We start from the raw sequence: 20,168 nt of genomic DNA, 5'->3' as shown, positions 1-20,168 counted from the left end.
AATTTTGGTCATGAGGACCATTCAGAGAGCATAGGAGATCTGCTTGCTAGAACAACAAATAATACTTTCTCTGTGCGTACGGTCAAAAATAATAACAGAATTTTAACATATTACTCTATTATCTGTGCATTGCCTCCAACAAGATTTTCCTAGAAGTACAGGAAAAATCTTCAATCATCAGTGGCCTACAAGGTTTAAAAAAAAAAAAAAGTGATCAAGAACATATGAAAATAACTAGGACATTAAATATCATCAAATGGCCAGTTTTCATTTATTTTGAAAACTATGCAAAGACACCAGACAGTTTTAAAAAGGGTACAGTTAATATTTTATTGTCACTTATCAGATGGCAGTTAGGTATATAGTCTTCATACTTGATCCTTCCTTTTTGTAAATAAAAAAAATTACAAGTTTTAAACAGCCAAAGGCTGGTCATGTCTTCAGAAAACATGATTAGATTAATTCATTAATGGTGGCTTCAAGTTTTTCCTTATTAGCTCCAGAAAATTCACCCACCTGTTGAGAGAATATTGCATTGCCGTTAGATGTAGCATTGCATCCCTATTTTGTATATCAGATATGACCACAGAATGGGCCTGGGGAGGAGAGGAAGTTAAGTATAAGCTTATTTAATACATCCATGGATAACACCCAGTTCTTTAAAGTTAAAAACAAACAAAAACAAAAACCCCTCAAAAGTCAAGACTCAGTTTTTTTACACAAATACCTCTGAACAAAGATAAATGCACTGTGATATAAATATGAAGCGCCAATCCCAGGGATTAATCACCAAATCCCTGTGATTTTAGTTTTAGCAAAGATCAGTTATCAATGAGATGTCACATTATGTACTTAATGAAGAATGACATATTTAAATATTCTTGAAAGGAAAAAACAGGGATGTGCTTCCCAATGTAAAGGGTAAGTCACTTCAGTTTCTTCTTTTCTATATCATGCTTTCCTATTATTACCCAGCTGGTTTCTTCAAGGTCAGATGTACCTACCTTCTGTCCCTTTTTAAAAAACTGGAAGGTTGGCATGCATTTGACTTCACACTCTGAAGCAACATCCTGGGGGGAAGGGAGGTGTAGAAAGAAGATAAAAATAAGACCATGAGGAGTGCTGAGCTCTGGTACCTGTGATCTAAAACCAGATTCTTTTTCCTGTTATGTACCCAGAACTCAGCGCCAAGTTTTATACGCTTAAACAAGGACTACAATGGCAGCACAAAAGCCAAATTGGTTATATTCTCAATTAAAATTCTAATTAATACGTACTCTCATCTTTGAGAGATACCAGAATCAGATAGATACTATACAGTGACTCAAATTGTTTAATCGAATTATTCCCAGCTGTACTGGAGTGAGGTACATAGATGATGATCATAAAGGCAAAAGTTTAGAGTTAGGGAGAGGAACAACTTATTTACAAAGGACTTGTTCAAGAATAAAGTCATGGCGATCTACAGGGACAGCTCCACACTGGTTTTTCTGTTATTGTTTTATAACCCCTACCTCTCAACACCTTGTTCACACCAGGTTTGGCGGGGGGAATGCCATGAAAAGGGCTTGGTTTGGACAAGAGTTTCAAGTGAACAGGTGCATTAGGGATCAAATACATCAGCTTGGCACTGCAAAGAGGATCAGGAGAGAAGTGAGGAAAGAACCACACAGCCCTAACTAAGCAGCAAAAGCTGCGGAGGCCACCAACCACGGAGGCAGAACTCTGAGAAGCAGACCACGGAGACCAAAGAACTTTCACAGGAAAGGAAGGAAGGTCAGCTAAAAACACCGTGGTGACTTCCAGTTGGGGACTCAGGAGTAAGGGACATGGGAATTAAAAATGGAGTGGTCCTAGGACTTCCCTGGCAGTCCAGTGGTTAAGACTTCGAGCTTCCACTGCAGGGGGCGTGGGTTCGATCCCTGGTTGGGGAACTAAGATTCCATATGCCAGGCTGCATGCCCCCCCCTCAAAAAAAAGGAGCGGTTCCTAGATTGAGCCACCAGTCAATGGTAGCACACCAGCCTAACTTCACCTGTTCCTCTGCCGGGCAGAAAAGTGTGGTTTTACGTCTTTATGAAATTGCACGTGTCCTGTTGCCAGTTTGGGCAGGAAGGGTGGTGGACGCTGCTGTTTCCAGATAACCTTTACTTTTTCTTTAAATGCTGGGCAACAAGAAGCACAAGGGCAGTAATGGCTGCAATAAAATGGCTAGTATGTACTGAATGTCTACTATATTCCAGGCACTAAGTACTCACTGAAAGCAACAGTCATAAGGAAATTCCCAAGAACCTGTGATAAGACCATCCAAATGAAGATCATAACATTTTAACTGTACCAATCTACAATTCCAGAAATTCCCTTGTAGTCTGAGAATCCAGGATGGAAAATGGGGTGGAGAGTTGACAGGAAGACGATGAGCTGCACATGTCAAGGTTCTGGACCTTGAGGATGAGTAATTGGGAAACCAGAAGATGACAAGTAAGAAGGGTAGAAGGACTGGTTTAGCTAAAAGGTTGGAAACTGGTTGTCTAGGGGGCTGAAGCTGGTCTAGATATGTTACTTGGTTCATGTAAATGCTTAAAAAAAAAAATCTCTGAATTGCTTGAAGATTTGGAAACACTGGGCTGGCCCCTCCCAGCACTCGGAGAGCAGCAGTTTACTGCAGTCCCTTCCCTGTCTCTTCCTGACACTTGGAAGCCACCAGTTGGATACCATCTTTCATGCAAGCAGCTGGCGGAAGCCTCAAATGAGGTGGGTGTTAGTTTTGTTTTTATAGTACCCACAGTGGAAGGGCTGTGGTCTGGAAAGTGTGAGCCACCCTTTCTGCCACTTCTAATCATAGAAACGTACAGGGGGTGCAACTGACCTGCATCACATATAAAAGCATGCAAAACAGGACCTGGAGATAAGTAAGGAAGAAGGAGTACAAGGACCTTGAGCTCACCTCCTCTCTCGAGCACACCAACATCACAACTCATTGTTAGACAACCATTGACAAAGACTGGAACCTATCAAAAAAGATACTCCACATCCAAAGACAACAGGACCTGGATACTGATCACAACCTTCAGATGAAAACGCTAATCCCAAAGCCTTATCAGCAGAAAATACAGGGTCCCAATCAATGGAAATGATAGTCTAATTGCCGTTCTCAGATTTTGGATGCCTTATACCTCTCCTAGCCAGAGCTTAGCATTCCCGCATTGGTACAACTGCCTAACTTAAAATAAGACAAAAAACTAGAAACAAGATAAATGCTCAGAAGTGGTGTCAATGCTTTGAGAAAGACTTGAAGTGTGTTGTAAGTCATGTTCATACGTTTTACGTCTTAAAATTGCAGTCAAGGGCTTCCCTGGTGGTGCAGTGGTTAAGAATCCGCCTGCCAATGCAGGGGACATGGGTTCAAGCCCTGGTCCGGGAAGATCCCACATGCTGTGGAGCAACTAAGCCCGTGCACCACAACTACTGAGCCTGTGCTCTAGATCCCGCGCACCTAGAGCCCGTGCTCCGCAACAAGAGAAGCCACTGCAACGAGAAGCCTGCGCACCACAACGAAGAGTAGCCCCCGCTCGCTGCAACTAGAGAAAGCCCACGCGCAGCAACAAAGACCCAGCACAGCCCAAAAAAAAAAAAAAAAAAAATTGCAATCAAGTCTTTACATGGTAAATTTTTAAAGCATTAAGAATTCGCTCTCATTGGGTAAGAAAGTGATTTTTTTTTAAAGGTGATGCAGGATTCTGTACCATAATTGAATCCACCACACTGGGCTTTTAGGTTACGCACATTCTTGTGAATAAATTCAGACGCGTCCCAGGGCAAAAAACCTTAAAGTTGCTCAGTTTAAGAAGATCATTTTCAATTTTAATTATTTAGATAAGTATAATCTCACCTTTTTATGGTCCGAAAGCTGTCACTGTATGGATGGATCATTTTAACTCATCTGCTGCTCGATAATGTAAAAGGCTCAGATTTTGCCTAAGCATCTCTGCACTGTGGTTCAATCCCCACCCATGAAAGTAAGCATTGCTAAGGGGATGAAAATATTCACTTTAAAGGCTCTAGACACACATGATTAAACCACCTCCCAGTTTGAATGTATCAGTTTATCAGTACGTATCATGATTTCTGACATCCAGTTTAAGACTTTTCATGTAACAGGATCCATCTGCCCTTCCCTACGCCAGTCACTGAAAGCATGTGCTCTGTTGGATTTAGGAGACTCCAGTTCTGTGAGTGAACTGTTCAGGCCCATTTCTGCAATGGCCACAGAGAAAAACGGTTAATCAAATTCTTAAGAATTTAAGAACTGGGGCAGTTAATGTGCTTGACAGTGTATCACTTCTACGTGTTCAGTATTTTCTAGAATTTATGTTTGGCTTTCTTCTAGGTTGTATCTGGGGGTAAAGAATGAGGTAGAGATGCAACATCTTAACCCCAAATGGTTAACTGTTAATACATGGTTTAATAGATTCTTCTTTTTTGGACTTTTTAGTCTTGTCCATGGATCTATATACCTACTCTGGTTACAAGACCACACGGTTTTCATTATTGCTGCTAATGTACTTTATGGGGCCTGCCCCTTCCCATCCTCTATGACTTCCCTCCTAATTAGTTTTTTTAAATACTTTCCAGGATTTTCCTGACTACATTATTTCAGAATGTCATGATCAATTTCCCAAAAATGTTGGATGAATCTAAGAGTACTAACTAGCATTTTAATAATACTGAGTCAACATCCTGGAAGACAGTATATACCCATCTAGTAAAATCTTTCATGGACCTCAGTAAAGGTTAGTAGTTCTATAACTAATATTTGAGCTCTACTGCCTCTGTTACATTTTTCTTTTGTTTTCTATTACTTGTTCTATGGACCAATTGGCCCACTCCTGTAGTGATTTGAAAGGCATGCACACTTAAAAATTAAGTAGTTACCTTTGAGGTTTTAAAAACATTCTTGATCTCAAGTTTATCACTTCCCTCATTTAAAAACAGAAAGCTAGCCACTCTCTAATGACAGACCCAGATCCTGCCATTTTTTAAAAAATAAACAATCTGGAACTTGTGTAGTCATATAAACACTGCCATAATCAGGATACAGAACTCTTCCCTCACTCCCATAAAACTTCCTCAGTAGCTTCTCTGTGGTCAAATACTCCCCCTTAGCCCCCACCCCCACTCTGTTCTCCATCCCTATAGTTTTAGCCCAGCTCAGATTTTTATTAGTTTTTATTAGTAAGTGTAACGAGGCTACATTTTACCTTATTAACTTTTGTTTCATTGGTTTCTAGCTCAGCACTCTGTATAGCCAAAATAACTTTAAATCTGCTGTTGTCACCTGTTATTAACTCATTGCTGGCTGGCATAACGGAAACACATGGCATCCTAAAAGGTTGCAAAACTATCAGGCCTAAGTTACTTTGTTTCTTTTGAGCTTATAAGTATCATACTCTGTAGAGTTGGGAGTAGAGTCTGCTGTTAAGGAAATAAGATCAGTCTATCATTTTCAAAAGTAGTATTCACACTTCACTATGCATACAGAGTTGTTTTGTGTGTGTACCACATTATATGTCCATGCCTCCTAACTGTCCATTTGAATCTATTACACCTAAAAGCTCATCTCTTCCAGCCCAAGTGTTCAGAGATTTTTCTATTAAAACTAGGTGTTGTTTGCCCCAAAGATACTATAAACATTAAGTACCCTGAGTCTGCATGGACAGGAATTATCTGCATAAAAAATATAAAAACAAATTCAGTCCTAAAATATTCCATCATCTATTTTAATGATATGATCTAATACTCAAAATAATGAATTGATGTCATTTTTATCCCTCATCTGATTCTTTTCGAGCCAAAATCAGGGGATGGTTTTATCTACAGCGTTCCAAAGCAACAAAAAGAAGATCCACTCATGTAATTCATAAATTCCATGGGGGAAAAACAACTCATGGATTGATAATGAACTCCTTTTTGTTTGAATCACCTGCCTTGCTAACTCTGCTGAATAGCCAGGTAAGTAGGAACTGACAGACTATTGCTATGCGTATGGGGTGACCAAAGGGTTCTGGAATTCAATTTTTAATGCCGCAAAAAGTTGATGAGGCTATTTAGATGGTGTAATAGTTGTCATTAAGAGTATTAAAAAAACCACACACAAAAAAAATCATATGTTGCTCAAAGTGAAAGGTCCCCAACTTACGAGAAGGTCACTTCAAGGTCTAGAGGTCTACATACTTTTAGAGTGATGATGAGGATGACAACCACGTCTAAAGGAGGGGCTGTCATATTGAAGTCTGGGCCTGCTCTGCACACCTACTTCCCAAAGGTTTTGGATTGAGGCAGAAAGCATTGGTCCTGGCCCCAGCACCATACAGGGGCCAAATCCACAGGCTCTGCCTCAATCGACCTTTTTGTTTTGTTTTTTGTTTTGTTTTGTTGCGGTATGCGGGCCTCTCACTGTTGTGGCCTCTCCTGTTGCGGAGCACAGGCTCCGGATACGCAGGCTCAGCGGCCATGGCTCACGGGCCCAGCCGCTCCGTGGCATGTGGGATCTTCCTGGACCAGGGCACGAACCCGTGTCCCCTGCATCGGCAGGTGGACTCTCAACCACTGCGCCATCAGGGAAGCCCTCAATCGACCTTTTACCCTTCTGTGTTGCAGTCCCATTATCTGTTCAGGGGGGATGCTGATAAAAATAGTTCTCATGGTCACTGCCTGGATGAAATGATACAACGTAGGCAGAGGGCTTAGTGCAGCCTCTAGCATATGTTAGTATTTCCAAATAAAAATGTATTCACTTGCTGTCTGGTAGGGTCAGTACCAGTTTCTTTAGTCCCTTCCAGGTGCCATTTTCACCTGGCTAAGGTGACGAGATTTAAAAAAATAAGTTAGGTTAAAATAGGGAGCAAGAGTTTTTTCACAAACACATGCTGTCTACTCTTATTTAAAACAAAAACCCAGGGCTTCCCTGGTGGCGCGGTGGTTGGGAGTCTGCCTGCCGATGCAGGGAACGCAGGTTCGTGCCCCGGTCCGGGAAGACCCCACATGCCGCGGAGCGGCTGGGCCCGTGAGCCATGGCCACTGAGCCTGTGTGTCCGGAGCCTGCGCTCCGCAACAGGAGAGGCCACAACAGTGAGAGGCCCACGTACTGCAAAAAACGAAAACAAAAACCCAGGACACATCAGAATAACTTTACTTGACAACCATACCAATTCATTCATTCTTCACCTACCACAGGTCAGACAGGTGTGCTGATAAAGAGGAAACAAAGGCGCATAAGACAGGGTCCCTGATCCCAAGAAACTGACAGACTAATGGAGGACAGACACAAAGATCATTACAGTAATAGCTAAGCTTACTGAATGCTTATCATGCGCCAGGCGCTGCTCTAAGCACTTCCCAGGTCTTATCTCACACGATCCTGACAAGTGCCTTACATGCTGGATTAACGCTGCCATTTAACAGAGGCGCAACCTGAGGCACAGAACAGATAACTTCACCAAGCCCACAGCGCTAATAAGGGACACGATCCTCCCACTGGACAACCATCAATCCACGAAAAGGAGGGGCAGAGGACACCAGGGGGACACAGAGGAAGGGAACAAACCTAGTCTGGGCATAAAAGGGAGTAACTAAAGGAGAATTCCTCGAGAGGATGTGAAGCTTAAGTCAAGGAGCTTGTCCGGCAAGAAAGAAAGATGAGAAATGTGCTGGGAATAAGCAATGTGGTACTGGGAGGTGCCCACAGGCTTAGAAAATACTGCCATACGTTTCCCCACCCCGGCCCCACCCTTTTTATAGACCCTTCTGGACCTTTTGCAGGATTTCCATGTTTGCTCAATGAATAATCAACCTTACAAGGTTGGTGGGGGCAGGTATTAAGATCTGGTCATAGAAGAACCAAGGTTCAAGGGATACGAGAATGAGCCTAAAGCAGACGTCACTGGGCCAGGACTGGAAGCCAGGTCGAGCACCTTTGTTGCCACTTCATACCCTAACCCACTCCTGCCCTGCTGGGGCTAAGCAAACCTGCCCACACACGTTTAAATCCCTGCTCTGCTGCTTACTAACTGTAACTCCACGGTCAACCTGGGCATGATGACAGGACAAAGGATTAAATGAATCCATACTTGTTACGCACAAAGAACAGTGCGCCTGGTCCCAAGTGCTAAACGAGCATTTGTTAAATTAAACCAATCTTGAAATGTTCCCCCCAATTCTTCTCTCAGCTCTCTAATCAGGCATCTTGGTGTCTGGTCTCTTCAATTTCTGTTTGTCGAGCATCTCAGAATGTTAGGTAGATTACTTGGGCTTTTAGAATGACAGGTGACTAGTAAAGATGGGTAACAGATGCCTTAACCATTTTATTTTAGGATGTGATGTACTTAGCTCCTGACATCTAGGATTAAGCTCATAATTGGCATAATTACCTGTTCTTCTGAAATAAACTTTTTAACTAGGGTTGTAATTCTAGTGTTTTACTTATTCATGAGAACAAGCAATGTGTAATTCAGAGAAAAAGGCCAATGCAAAAAGCTCAACATTATTCCAAATTTCCAGCCACATACCTGACAGTCATCCACGTCTACTTCAAGGAACACTACGTTGGAATACTTTTCCGAGAGAGACTAGAAAATTAGAAAAAAAAATCCACAAAGATTTAGCAGTGGGTAACGGCAGCCAACACACTGAAGCTTCTTAAATGGAAACTTAAAAGCAGGGACTAAAGATCCCAATATTTAGGGACAGGTAAGCATAAAAGACGTTTTCCCTGAATCAAATTCTCCTTGGTATAAAATAATTTGAAACATCAACTCTGATTCCTGAACTTCAAATAGGGCCCATGTTTCACTGTGAAGAAAAACAAAACCACTTAAGCCAACCAAATTAACTTCTGAAAGTCGTCTTCAATAGGCTGTATGTGTCAAACCTAAACGGTTATGCTATGATTTTTAGACCAAAGACCCGACAACAACAAAACCTCTAACTGTCCTTCTTTCCTAGTTTTGTGACCACCAACCCCAGACACACAAATAGTTTACAAAAGCAGAAGTTGGCTAATAAATACTTACATGAAAGAAAGGCTTGATCATTTTGCAAGGCCCACACCACGTGGCTGAGAAGTCGACTACTACGAGTTTCTCTCCCGCACTGTTCAAGGCTTCCTGAAAAGCATACTAAGGGAAAGAGAAAAGCAGATGTTAAGTTACGTTTATTTCCAAAAGCCCTGATAAAATGCGACACAAAACACAATTTGGAGGTCCTGCTTTCAGGGCCTATTTTTTTTTTTTTTTTTTTTTTTTTGGCGGTACGCGGGCCTCTCACTGTTGTGGCCTCTCCCGTTGTGGCGCACAGGCTCCGGACGCGCAGGCTCAGCAGCCATGGCTCACGGGCCCAGCCGCTCCGCGGCATGTGGGATCTTCCCGGACTGGGGCACGAACCCGTGTCCTCTGCATCGGCAGGCGGACTCTCAACCACTGCGCCACCAGGGAAGCCCAGGGCCTATTTTTTTAATAAAAAAAGGAAAACAAAGCAAATAAACTGTTTGAGGAAATCCTACTGTGGTGTAATGTTATTTGATAAGATGAAACAAGTATGATGTATACAGTCTGTCTTCATAAAGTATTAATTGGTTAATCCACATCCAAACTAAGTAAATGAAAGGAAAATAAAGACATTTGTATTAAAAATGTTTCCACATCTGGACTTCCCTGGTGGTGCAGTGGTTAAGAATCCGCCTGCCAATGCAGGGGACACGGGTTCGAGCCCTGGCCTGGGACGATCCCACATGCTGTGGAGCAACTAAGCCTGTGCGCCACAACTACTGAGCCTGCATGCCACAACTACTGAAGCCCATGCGCCCAGAGCCCATGCTCTGCAACAGGAGAAGCCACCGCAATGAGAAGCCTGCACACCGCAATGAAGAGTGGCCCCCCGCTCGCCACAACTAGAGAAAGCTGGCAAGCAGCAACAAAGACACAACACAGCCAAAGAAATATAAATACATAAAATAAATTTATAAAAAAAAAGTTTCCACATCAAATCTAGGTATAACATATGGTAGACATTCACTAAATGCTCATTGATCCAAGGAATCACACTTCAATTGAATAAGTCACAAAGGCACAGACTCTTGCAACTAAAACACCACAAGTTATTTTAAAAACTAAAACTTTTTGATTAAGCTAATATTGTCTATGGTAGAACATCCAAAAGGTAAAAAAAATAAATATCAAGGAAAAGAACCTTCTCCACACCCTTACACCCACTGCTGACATTAAGCATATGGCCTTATACTCTTTTTAGTGTAGTTTCCAGAATTGAGATCATACATACTATCGTTGATTTCTGCCTTCATTGTTGACCAAATGAAAGTTTTAGTCCCTTGTGAAGGGAATTTTCTTGGTTGTTTTTCGTAAGCCATGCTTGTTGAATAAAATTCCACCAGCAGAAATGGTCAAGAAATCCCTTACCACCAGCCTCCCTGAATAATTTACCAATGGTTTTGATACTGTAACCCTAGCAACCTAACCTTCTAGTTAACAAGGGACAACTCTTTTAACTACAGTCAGCTGGTGCTGACCAAAACCAAGGCCATGAAGAGAAATCAAAACACAAACATCTATATCTGAAGTCTCCGTTTTCTTCACGGGGGGGGGGGGGGATGCCAGTCACATTGGTTTAATTAAAAACCAACACCACGCTCTCTGAAAGCTAAGAATCAGATCAGATTTGGTCCAAGTAAAGAAGAAAGTAAATAATGCACCGTTAACGAAAAAAAACTAAAGTGAATTCCTCTGAGGTTACTGCTCTAGCTTTCTAATTTCTGCCTCATGTTCATTGGGGAAAACAATTCACAAATGGTGTTTCCTGGAATGGGTAGGTCATGACTTCTGTACCCAGTTCAGTTATGCAGGTACAAACCTGCATACAAATAAACACACCACACCTTTGGGCGTGGGGAGGTGTGTGTGTGTAGTGGCGGGTGCACACAGAGAGTAAGAAGTACAGAAATCGTTTTCCCAAACCATCACCGATTTTTTCCAGATGAATTTCCTTCAAAGCCTTCCCTAATGTGATTTTTTTAGGTCAAACCAGCCATTCTTTACTGCAAGATCCAGGTAAGACAGGGAAATAAAGATTGACAACGTCTGGTCAGATGAATCCATGGTTTTGTAAACATGGTTGGCCCTCAGTAAATACAGGTGAGGTTACTCTCAACCTAGAATATTTTTCAGCAATAACTTTTGGCTTCACTGAACATGAGTCACAGAGCCAGGTACATGTAGGACTTCATGACAAGTTCTATTCTCTGGATACTAAAGTTTGCCTAAAACAGACATCAGTGTGAAAATGATTCAATACTATCTGACTAAGAAGCAAACCATAATTTCTAGCTCCCAGAAACTACCAGTGAGGATTGATAAAGGTCCCCATCACTAACACAAACATTCTGAAAACAAAACAATGTATTTGGGGCAGATAAATAAGAGCAGCACCTAGCATCTCTTTTCCTAAACACACCCATTCCAAAGGTAATCAACAGGCATAAGAGTGGTTTGTGAAAAAGCATTCAGCAAAGTGCCTGTGTGTTAAAGTTGGGAGTTCAAGAAAAGGCAGCAGGGACGTCCCTGGTGGCGCAGGGGTTAAGATGCCAATGTAGGGTACATGGGTTCAAGCCCTGGTCCGGGAAAATCCCACGTGCCGAGAAGCAAATAAGCCCATGCGCCACAACTACTGAGCTTGCACTCTAGAGCCCGTGAGCCACAACTACTGAGCCCGAGTTCCACAACTACTGAAGCCTGTGCGCCTAGAGCCCGTGCTCTGCAACAAGAGAAGCCACTGCAATGAGAAGCCCATGCACCGCAACGAAGAGTAGCCACTGCTCAACATAACTAGAGAAAGCCTGCGCACAGCAACAAAGACCCAACAGACAAAACTAATAAATAAATTAAAAATATGTATATATAAAATGAGTAACAATCCTGCAGCCTGTGGAACAAAAACCACATTCACAGAAAGACAGACAAAATGAAAAGGCAGAGGGCTATGTACCATATGAAGGAACAAGATAACACCCCAGAAAAACAACTAAATGAAGTGAGATAGGCAACCTTCCAGAAAAAGAATTCAGAATGATGATAGTGAAGATGATCCAGGACCTCGGAAAAAGAATGAAGGCAAAGATGGAGAAGATGCAAGAAATGTTAAACAAAGACCTAGACAAATTAAAGAAGAAACAAACAGAGATGAACAAGACAATAACTGAAATGAAAACTACACTAGAAGGAGTCAATAGCAGAATAACTGAGGCAGAAAAACGAATAAGTGATCTGAAAGAGAGAATGGTGGAATTCACTGCCGCAGAACAGAATAAAGAAAAAAGAATGAAAAGAAATGAAGACAGCCTAAGAGACCTCTGGGACAACATTAAACGCAACAACATTCACATTATAGGGGTCCCAGAAGGAGAAGAGAGAGAGAAAGGACCAGAGAAAATATTTGAAGAGATTATAATCAAAAACTTCCCTAACATGGGAAAGGAAATAGCCACCCAAGTCCAGGAAGCACAGCAAGTCCCATACAGGATAAACCCAAGGAGAAACATGCCGAGACACATAGTAATCAAATGGGCAAAAATTAAAGACAAAGAAAACTTATTGAAAGCAGCAAGGGAAAAACGATAAATAACATACAAGGGAACTCCCATAAGGTTAACAGCTGATTTCTCAGCAGAAACTCTACAAGCCAGAAGGGAGTGGCATGATATACTTAAAGAGATGAAAGGGAAGAACCTACAACCAAGATTACTCTACCCAGCAAGGATCTCATTCAGATTCTATGGAGAAATCAAAAGCTTTACAGACAAGCAAAAGCTAAGAGAATTCAGCACCACCAAACCAGCTCTACAGCAAATGCTAAAGGAACTTCTCTAAGTGGGAAACACAGGAGAAGAAAAGGACCTACAAAAACAAACCCAGAACAATTAAGAAAATGGTCATAGGAACATATATATCAATAATTACCTTAAACGTGAATGGATTAAATGCTCCAACCAAAAGACATAGGCTTGCTGAATAGATACAAAAACAAGACCCATATATATGCTGTCTACAAGAGACCCACTTCAGACCTAGGGACACATACAGAGACTGAAAGTGAGGGGATGGAAAAAGATATTCCATGCAAATGGAAATCAAAAGAAAGCTGGAGTAGCTATACTCATATCAGATAAAATAGACTTTAAAGTAAGGAATGTTACAAGAGACAAGGAAGGTCACTACATAATGATCAAGGGATCAATCCAAAAAGAAGATATAAAAATTACAAATATATATGCACCCAACATAGGAGCACCTCAATACATAAGGCAACTGCTAACAGCCATAAAAGGGGAAATCGACATTAACACAATAATAGTGGGGGATTTAACACCTCACTTACACCAATGGACTGATCATCCAAAATGAAAATAAATAAGGAAACAGAAGCTTTAAATGACACAATAGACCAGATAGATTTAACTGATATTTATAGGATATTCCATCCAAAAACAGCAGATTACACTTTTTTCTCAATTGCGCATGGAACATTCTCCAGGACAGATCACACCTTGGGTCACAAATCAAGCCTCAGTAAATTTAAGAAAACTGAAATCATATCAAGCATCTTTGCTGACCACAACACTATGAGATTAGAAATGAATTACAGGGGAAAAAAACGTAAAAAACACAAACACATGGAGGCTAAACACGTTACTAAATAACCAAGAGATCACTGAAGAAATCAAAGAGGAAATTAAAAAATACCTAGAGACAAATGACAATGAAAACACGACGATCCAAAACCTATGGGATGCAGCAACAGCAGTTCTAAGAGGGAAGTTTATAGCTATACAAGCCTACCTAAAGAAACAAGAAAAATCTCAAACAATCTAACCTTACACCTGAAGGAACTAGAGAAAGAAGAACAAACAAAACCCAAAGTCAGCAGAAGGAAAGAAATCATAAAGATCAGAGCAGAAATAAATGAAATAGAAACAAAACAATAGCAAAGATCAATAAAACTAAAAGCTGGTTCTTTGAGAAGATAAACAAAATTGACAAACCATTAGCCAGACTCATCAAGAAAGAGAGGGAGAGGACTCAAATCAATAAAATTAGAAACGAAAAAGGAGAAGTTACAACAGACACCACAGAAATACAAAGCATCCTAAGAGACTACTACAAGCAACTCTATGCCAATAAAATGGCCAACCTGGAAGAAATGGATGAATTCTTAGAAAGGTATAACCTTCCAAGACTGAACCAGGAAGATACAGAAAATATGAACAAACCAATCACAAGTAATGAAATTGAAACTGTGATTAAAAATCTTCCAACAAACAAAAGTCCAAGACCAGATGGCTACACGGGTGAATTCTATCAAACATTTAGAGAAGAGCTAACACCCATCCTTCTCAAACTCTTCCAAAAATTGCAGAGGAAGGAACACTCCCAAACTCATTCTATGAGGCCATCATCACCCTGATACCAAAACCAGACAAAGATACTACAAAAAAAGAAAATTACAGACCAATATCACTGATGAATATAGATGCAAAAATCTTCAACAAAATACTGGCAAACAGAATCCAACAACACATTAAAAGGATCATACACCATGATCAAGTGAGATTTATCCCAGGGATGCAAGGATTCTTCAATATATGTAAATCAATCAATTCGATACACCATATTAACAAATTGAAGAAGAAAAACCATATGATCATCTCAATAGATGCAGAAAAAGCTTTTGACAAAATTCAACACCCATTTATCATAAAAACTCTCCAGAAAGTGGGCATAGAGGGAACCTACCTCAACATAATAAAGGCCATATACGACAAACCCACAGCAAACATCATTCTCAATGGTGAAAAACTGAAAACATTTCCTCTAAGATCAGGAACAACACAAGGATGTCCACTCTCACCACTATTATTCAACATAGTTTTGGAAGTTTTAGCCACAGCAATCGGAGAAGAAAAAGAAATAAAAGGAATACAAATTGGAAAAGAAGAAGTAAAACTGTCACTATTTGCAGATGACATGGTACTATATATAGAGAGAATTCTAAAAATGCCACCAGAAAACTACTAGAGCTAATCAATGAATTTGGTAAAGTTGCAGGATACAAAATTAATGCACAGAAATCCCTTGCATTCCTATACACTAATGATGAAAAATCTAAAAGAGAAATTAAGGAAACACTCCCATTTACCATAGCAACAAAAAGAATAAAATACCTAGGAATAAACCTATCTAAGGAGACAAAAGACCTGTATGTGGAAAACTATAAGACACTGATGAAAGAAATTAAAGATGATACCAAGAGATGGAGAGATATACCATGTTCTTGGATTGGAAGAATCAACATTGTGAAAATGACGATACTGCCCAAAGCAATCTACAGATTGAATGCAATCCCTATCAAATTACCAATGGCATTTTTTACGGAACTAGAACAAAAAATCTTAAAATCTGTATGGAGACACAGAAGACCCCGAATAGCCAAAGCAGTCTTGAGGGAATAAAACGGAGCTGAAGGAATCAGACTCCTGACTTCAGACTATACTACAAAGCTACAGTAATCAAGACAATATGGTACTGACACAAAAACAGGAACATAGATCAATGGAACAAGATAGAAAGCCCAGAGATAAACCCATGCACCTATGGTCAACTAATCTATGACAAAGGAGGCAAGGATATACAATGGAGAAAAGACAGTCTCTTCAATAAGTGGTGCTGGAAAAACTGGACAGCTACATGTAAAAGAAGGAAATTAGAACACTCCCTACACCATACACAAAAATAAACTCAAAATGGATTCGAGACCTAAATGTAAGACTGGACACTATAAAACTCTTAGAGGAAAACATAGGAAGAACACTCTTTGGCATAAATCACAGCAAGATGTTTTTTGATCCACCTCCTAGAGTAATGGGAATAAAAACAAAAATCAACAAATGGGACCTAATGAAACTTAAAAGCTTTTGCACAGCAAAGGAAACCATAAACAAGACGAAAAGACAACCCTCAGAATGGGAGAAAGTATTTGCAAACGAATCAATGGACAAAGGATTAATCTCCGAAATATATAAACAGCTCATGCAGCTCAATATTAAAGAAACAAACAACCCAATCCAAAAATGGGCAAAAGACGTAAACAGACATTTCTCCAAAGAAGATATACAGATGGCCAAGAAGCACATAAAAAGCTGCTCAACATCACTAATTATTAGAGAAATGCAAATCAAAACGACAATGAGGTATCACCTCACACCAGTTAGAATGGGCATCATCAGAAAATCTACAAACAACAAATGCTGGAGAGGGTGTGGAGAAAAGGGAACCCCTTGCACAGTTGGTGGGAATGTAAACTGATACAGCCACTATGGAGAACAGTATGGAGGTTCCTAAGAAACTAAAAATAGAATTACCATAGGATCCAGCAATCCCACTACTGGGCATATACCCAGAGAAGACCATAATTCAAAAAGACACATGCACTCCAATGTTCATTGCTGCACTATTTACAATAGCCAGGTCATGGAAGCAACCTAAATGCCCATCGAAATTGAGTCATTTGCTGAGACATGGATGGATCTAGAGACTGTCATACAGAGTGAAGTAAGTCAGAAAGAGAAAAACAAATATCGTACATTAACGCATGTATGTGGAACCTAGAAAAATGGTACAGATGAACCGGTTTGCAGGGCAGAAGTTGAGACACAGATGTAGGGAACAAATGTATGGACACCAAGGGGGGGAACCGCAGGGGGATGGGGATTGTGGTGTGCTGAATTGGGCGATTGGGATTGACATGTACACACTGTTGTGTATAAAACTGATGACTAATAAGAACCTGTTGGGGCTTCCTGGGTGGCGCAGTGGTTGAGAGTCCGCCTGCTGATGCAGGGGACACAGGGTTGTGCCCCAGTCCAGGAGGATCCCACGTGCCGCGGAGCGGCTGGGCCCGTGAGCCATGGCCGCTGGGCCTGCGTGTCCGGAGTCCGTGCTCCGCAATGGGAGAGTCCACGGCAGTGAGAGGCCCGCGTAGCGCAAAAAAAAAAAAAAAAAAAAAAGAACCTGCTGTATAAAAAAAATAAAATTAAATCTAAAAAATTTAAAAAAATGAATAAAATACTATTAGAAAAAAAGAAGAAAAGAAATGGCAGTGGCCATTCTTCAAAAAACTTGATTTCTTCCTCCTCACTTTTATAGTCCATTAACACACTTGGAGCGGAAATGGATCCCAGTGGCTCTAAACTACCAAAACCTCAGAGTTGTCTTGGATGGCCCACGGCACGAAGTCCATCAGGATGAAAAGCTAAAGCGTACTCAAAATTTACAAGAAACATTAGCTTAGCTTTTGATTGACTCTGGATCATAGTTTTGAACATCAACTAATTATCAGGGACTTTGGGCCCCAGGCCATAGTGCTTTTCTGGGTAATTAATTTACTGTCACCCTTGTACCTCTTGGTATTGATGAGGGGAGGAGGGTGCCACAATTACGAGAACTAAAATAGGGAAAGACTGAAATGTGCTCCAGGAACCAATTTTCTGCTTGTAGTGTTTGGATTCTGAAACAATTCATATAGACCAAAGATTTCTCACTCCTTTCATAGGTTTTCAGATGTTCTACTGATGAGGTCACCAGACTCTGCAGAAGACCATCCGCTCCTCCCCTCATAGACTGTGGTTTGTCACTCAGTAGACACTGAATAAAAATATGTGGAAAAAACTCAATATTAAGGCTCTCTCTTTTCTTCTTTTTTTAAATAAATTTATTTATTTTTGGCTGCATTGGGTCTTCGTTGCTGCACATGGGCTTCTCTCTAGTTGCAGCGAGCGGGGGCTCCTCTTCGTTGTGGTGCACAGGCTTCTCACTGCGGTGGCTTCTCGTTGCAGAGCATGGGCTCTAGGCGTGCTGGCTTCAGTAGTTGTGGCACGTGGGCTCAGTAGTTGTGGCGCACAGGCTTAGTTGCTCTGTGGCATGTGGGATCTTCTCGGACCAGGGCTCGAACCCATGTCTCCTGCACTGGCAGGTGGATTCTCAACCACTGCGCCACCAGGGAAGCCCAAGGCACTCTCTTTTCAACCAATGAAAAGGTTGTTAATAAGTCATAAAAGGTTCACATCCCTTGACCCTGCACTCAAGACCCTAACCTGAGGAAACAGCCTGAACTCTGTATAAAGCCTTATGAACAGAAACATTCACTGAAGCGTGGAAAACTGCCCAAATGTCCAGCAATGTCTTCAGATATTGAAATGATCGCAAAAAGCTTCTAATTACACGTAAAGTGTTCAGGCTAAATTAGACGACAAACACACAGCTCGGAAATAAAAACCACCTCAACTATTTTGTGGTTGCGTCTAGGAAATAGAAGATCTCTCTTCCCAAACTTTCTACAACGATCTTTATGTTTTCTGGTTGTAAAAGGAACAAAAAGATAAGGAACCATTAACAGACAAACTTCCATTTCCAAAGCTAACCCCAGCACCTAAACCAGGTCGGGGCACGCGACCCGCCTTTCCCCTGCTTTACTGGGGTGGGCGGTATCGCAGGGTAAACGGTTTCGTCCCACTGTTTGAGCAACATCAGTTTTCTCCCACTCAGTTTTGTGCCTCAGCATTTAACATCCACTCCTTGAGGGGCCACAGTACACCAGACACTGTTAGGCTCTGAGTTTTCCAAGCAGGAGGGTATTAAGTTTGCAATAACTCTCGACATGGAACACTTTTTGTCTTGGTCATTCCTAAAAGGACAGAACCGCCGTCTGGGTACCAGAAAGCCGACGAGCACACAACGGGGCGCGGCCGCTCTCAGGGGCACTCCTGGCTCTAGCGAAACCCACCGACCACGAAATTCACCGTGGGTGAATCACAGATGGGTAGGGCAGTGAAGGTCCCTGGGCCCAGCCTTGCGGACTGAGTCATTCCAAAGCCTGAGCTGCCGGAAACACGCCCTGCGCCGCAGGAGGAGGAGTCCCGAGGGCGCGGCCCGGACTTCACCTCATTGACGCCACCTGGGCCCCTAGGGCCGGACTTGTACAAGCGAAAGGGTTCGGGGGGTGTCTCCAGCCCGGAACCGCTCCCTTCGCGCGGATGCAACACGCGTCAGCTCTGCGGCCGAGCAGTGCTGGAGGCAGCCGGGGGTGTCCGGCCTAAATCCACTCCCCAGGGAGCTCACTGCACCCAGCGCGGGTGGATCACGCCGCTCTCCGGGGAGAGTGGCAGCCAGCAAGCCCCGGCTTTCTCCAAGGAGCCCTCCACCTCCTTGCCCGGGCCCGTGTCCGGATACAAATGGGGGCCAAAGGCAGACTCCCTCCATCCTTCACCCAATCGCGGTTTCCCGGCTGGGGTGGGGAGGGGGCGGAGGCGCAATGGAGGACTCCAGGGCGCTCCCCACGCGCGTGCATCCCCCGGGCGCATAGGTTACCCGGACCTAGCCCTCCAGGGCACGCTCCACCGCCCCGGGAGCGCCCAGGCCCGGGCTCCTCGCAGTCCCCGGCCGAGTCGCCGCGTCCCCTTCCTCCAGAGATGCGAAGGGGCGGCCTGCCCACCTCCGGCCCACCGCCCACCCCACCTGCCGGGGCTGCGCGCCGCGCCCTGGCCGGCCCCGGAACGCTTACCTTGCTCTCAATCTGCTTCACCATCTTGGCTGCTGCTGTCTGACTAGCGACCTTACACTGGAATACACGGAAGCGGATCCAAGGCACCGGACGAAGCTTGGAGAGCGCGCAGCCCGCTTTCCCTTTATAGCAACGGTGGGCGGGGCGGGCGGGCGCGCGCGGCGTAAGTGTGGCGGGGGCGCGCCCGCTGGGGCCTCCCGGGCCCGCCTAGGCTTCTGGGCTACGCCCCGCCTCCCGGATGCGGCCGGACGGGGGCGGGACCGCCGGCAGGGGCGGGGCCGGAGGGGCAGGGCTGGGGCGGGCGCGGGGCGGAGCTCCTGGGAGTCCTCTGGGCTGGAGACCTTCGGCGCCTCCCACCTGTACCCCACCTGGGAGTGGGGATGCGTGACGTAAAGGGCGCCTGCACTATGCATGGCGGGCGGAGGCCACCCAATGAGCTACAGGGTCACCTGGGAAGGGGCCAGCCAGGCCTTAATCGGACGCGCCCA

At 43.1% G+C, this 20,168-nt stretch overlaps 1 protein-coding gene across 1 annotated transcript; it reads right to left on the bottom strand.

Moving 5' to 3' along the window:
* Positions 1 to 247: 247 nt before the first annotated feature.
* TXN (thioredoxin) lies at positions 248 to 19,839 on the bottom strand. Its single transcript, XM_082655836.1, has 5 exons — positions 19,681 to 19,839; positions 9,072 to 9,176; positions 8,568 to 8,627; positions 1,005 to 1,070; positions 248 to 516 (listed from the first exon to the last, which is right to left on the bottom strand). Exons 1-5 carry the CDS (start codon positions 19,702 to 19,704, stop codon positions 454 to 456), a joined length of 318 nt encoding a protein of 105 aa, XP_082511962.1. The 5' UTR covers positions 19,705 to 19,839; the 3' UTR covers positions 248 to 453.
* Between the last annotated feature and the right edge of the window lie 329 nt (positions 19,840 to 20,168).

This window comes from Grampus griseus, assembly GCF_964374135.1.
Source record: "Grampus griseus genome assembly, chromosome: 6".
NCBI lineage: Eukaryota > Metazoa > Chordata > Mammalia > Artiodactyla > Delphinidae > Grampus > Grampus griseus.
This window is presented reverse-complemented; position numbering and strand designations above follow the sequence as displayed.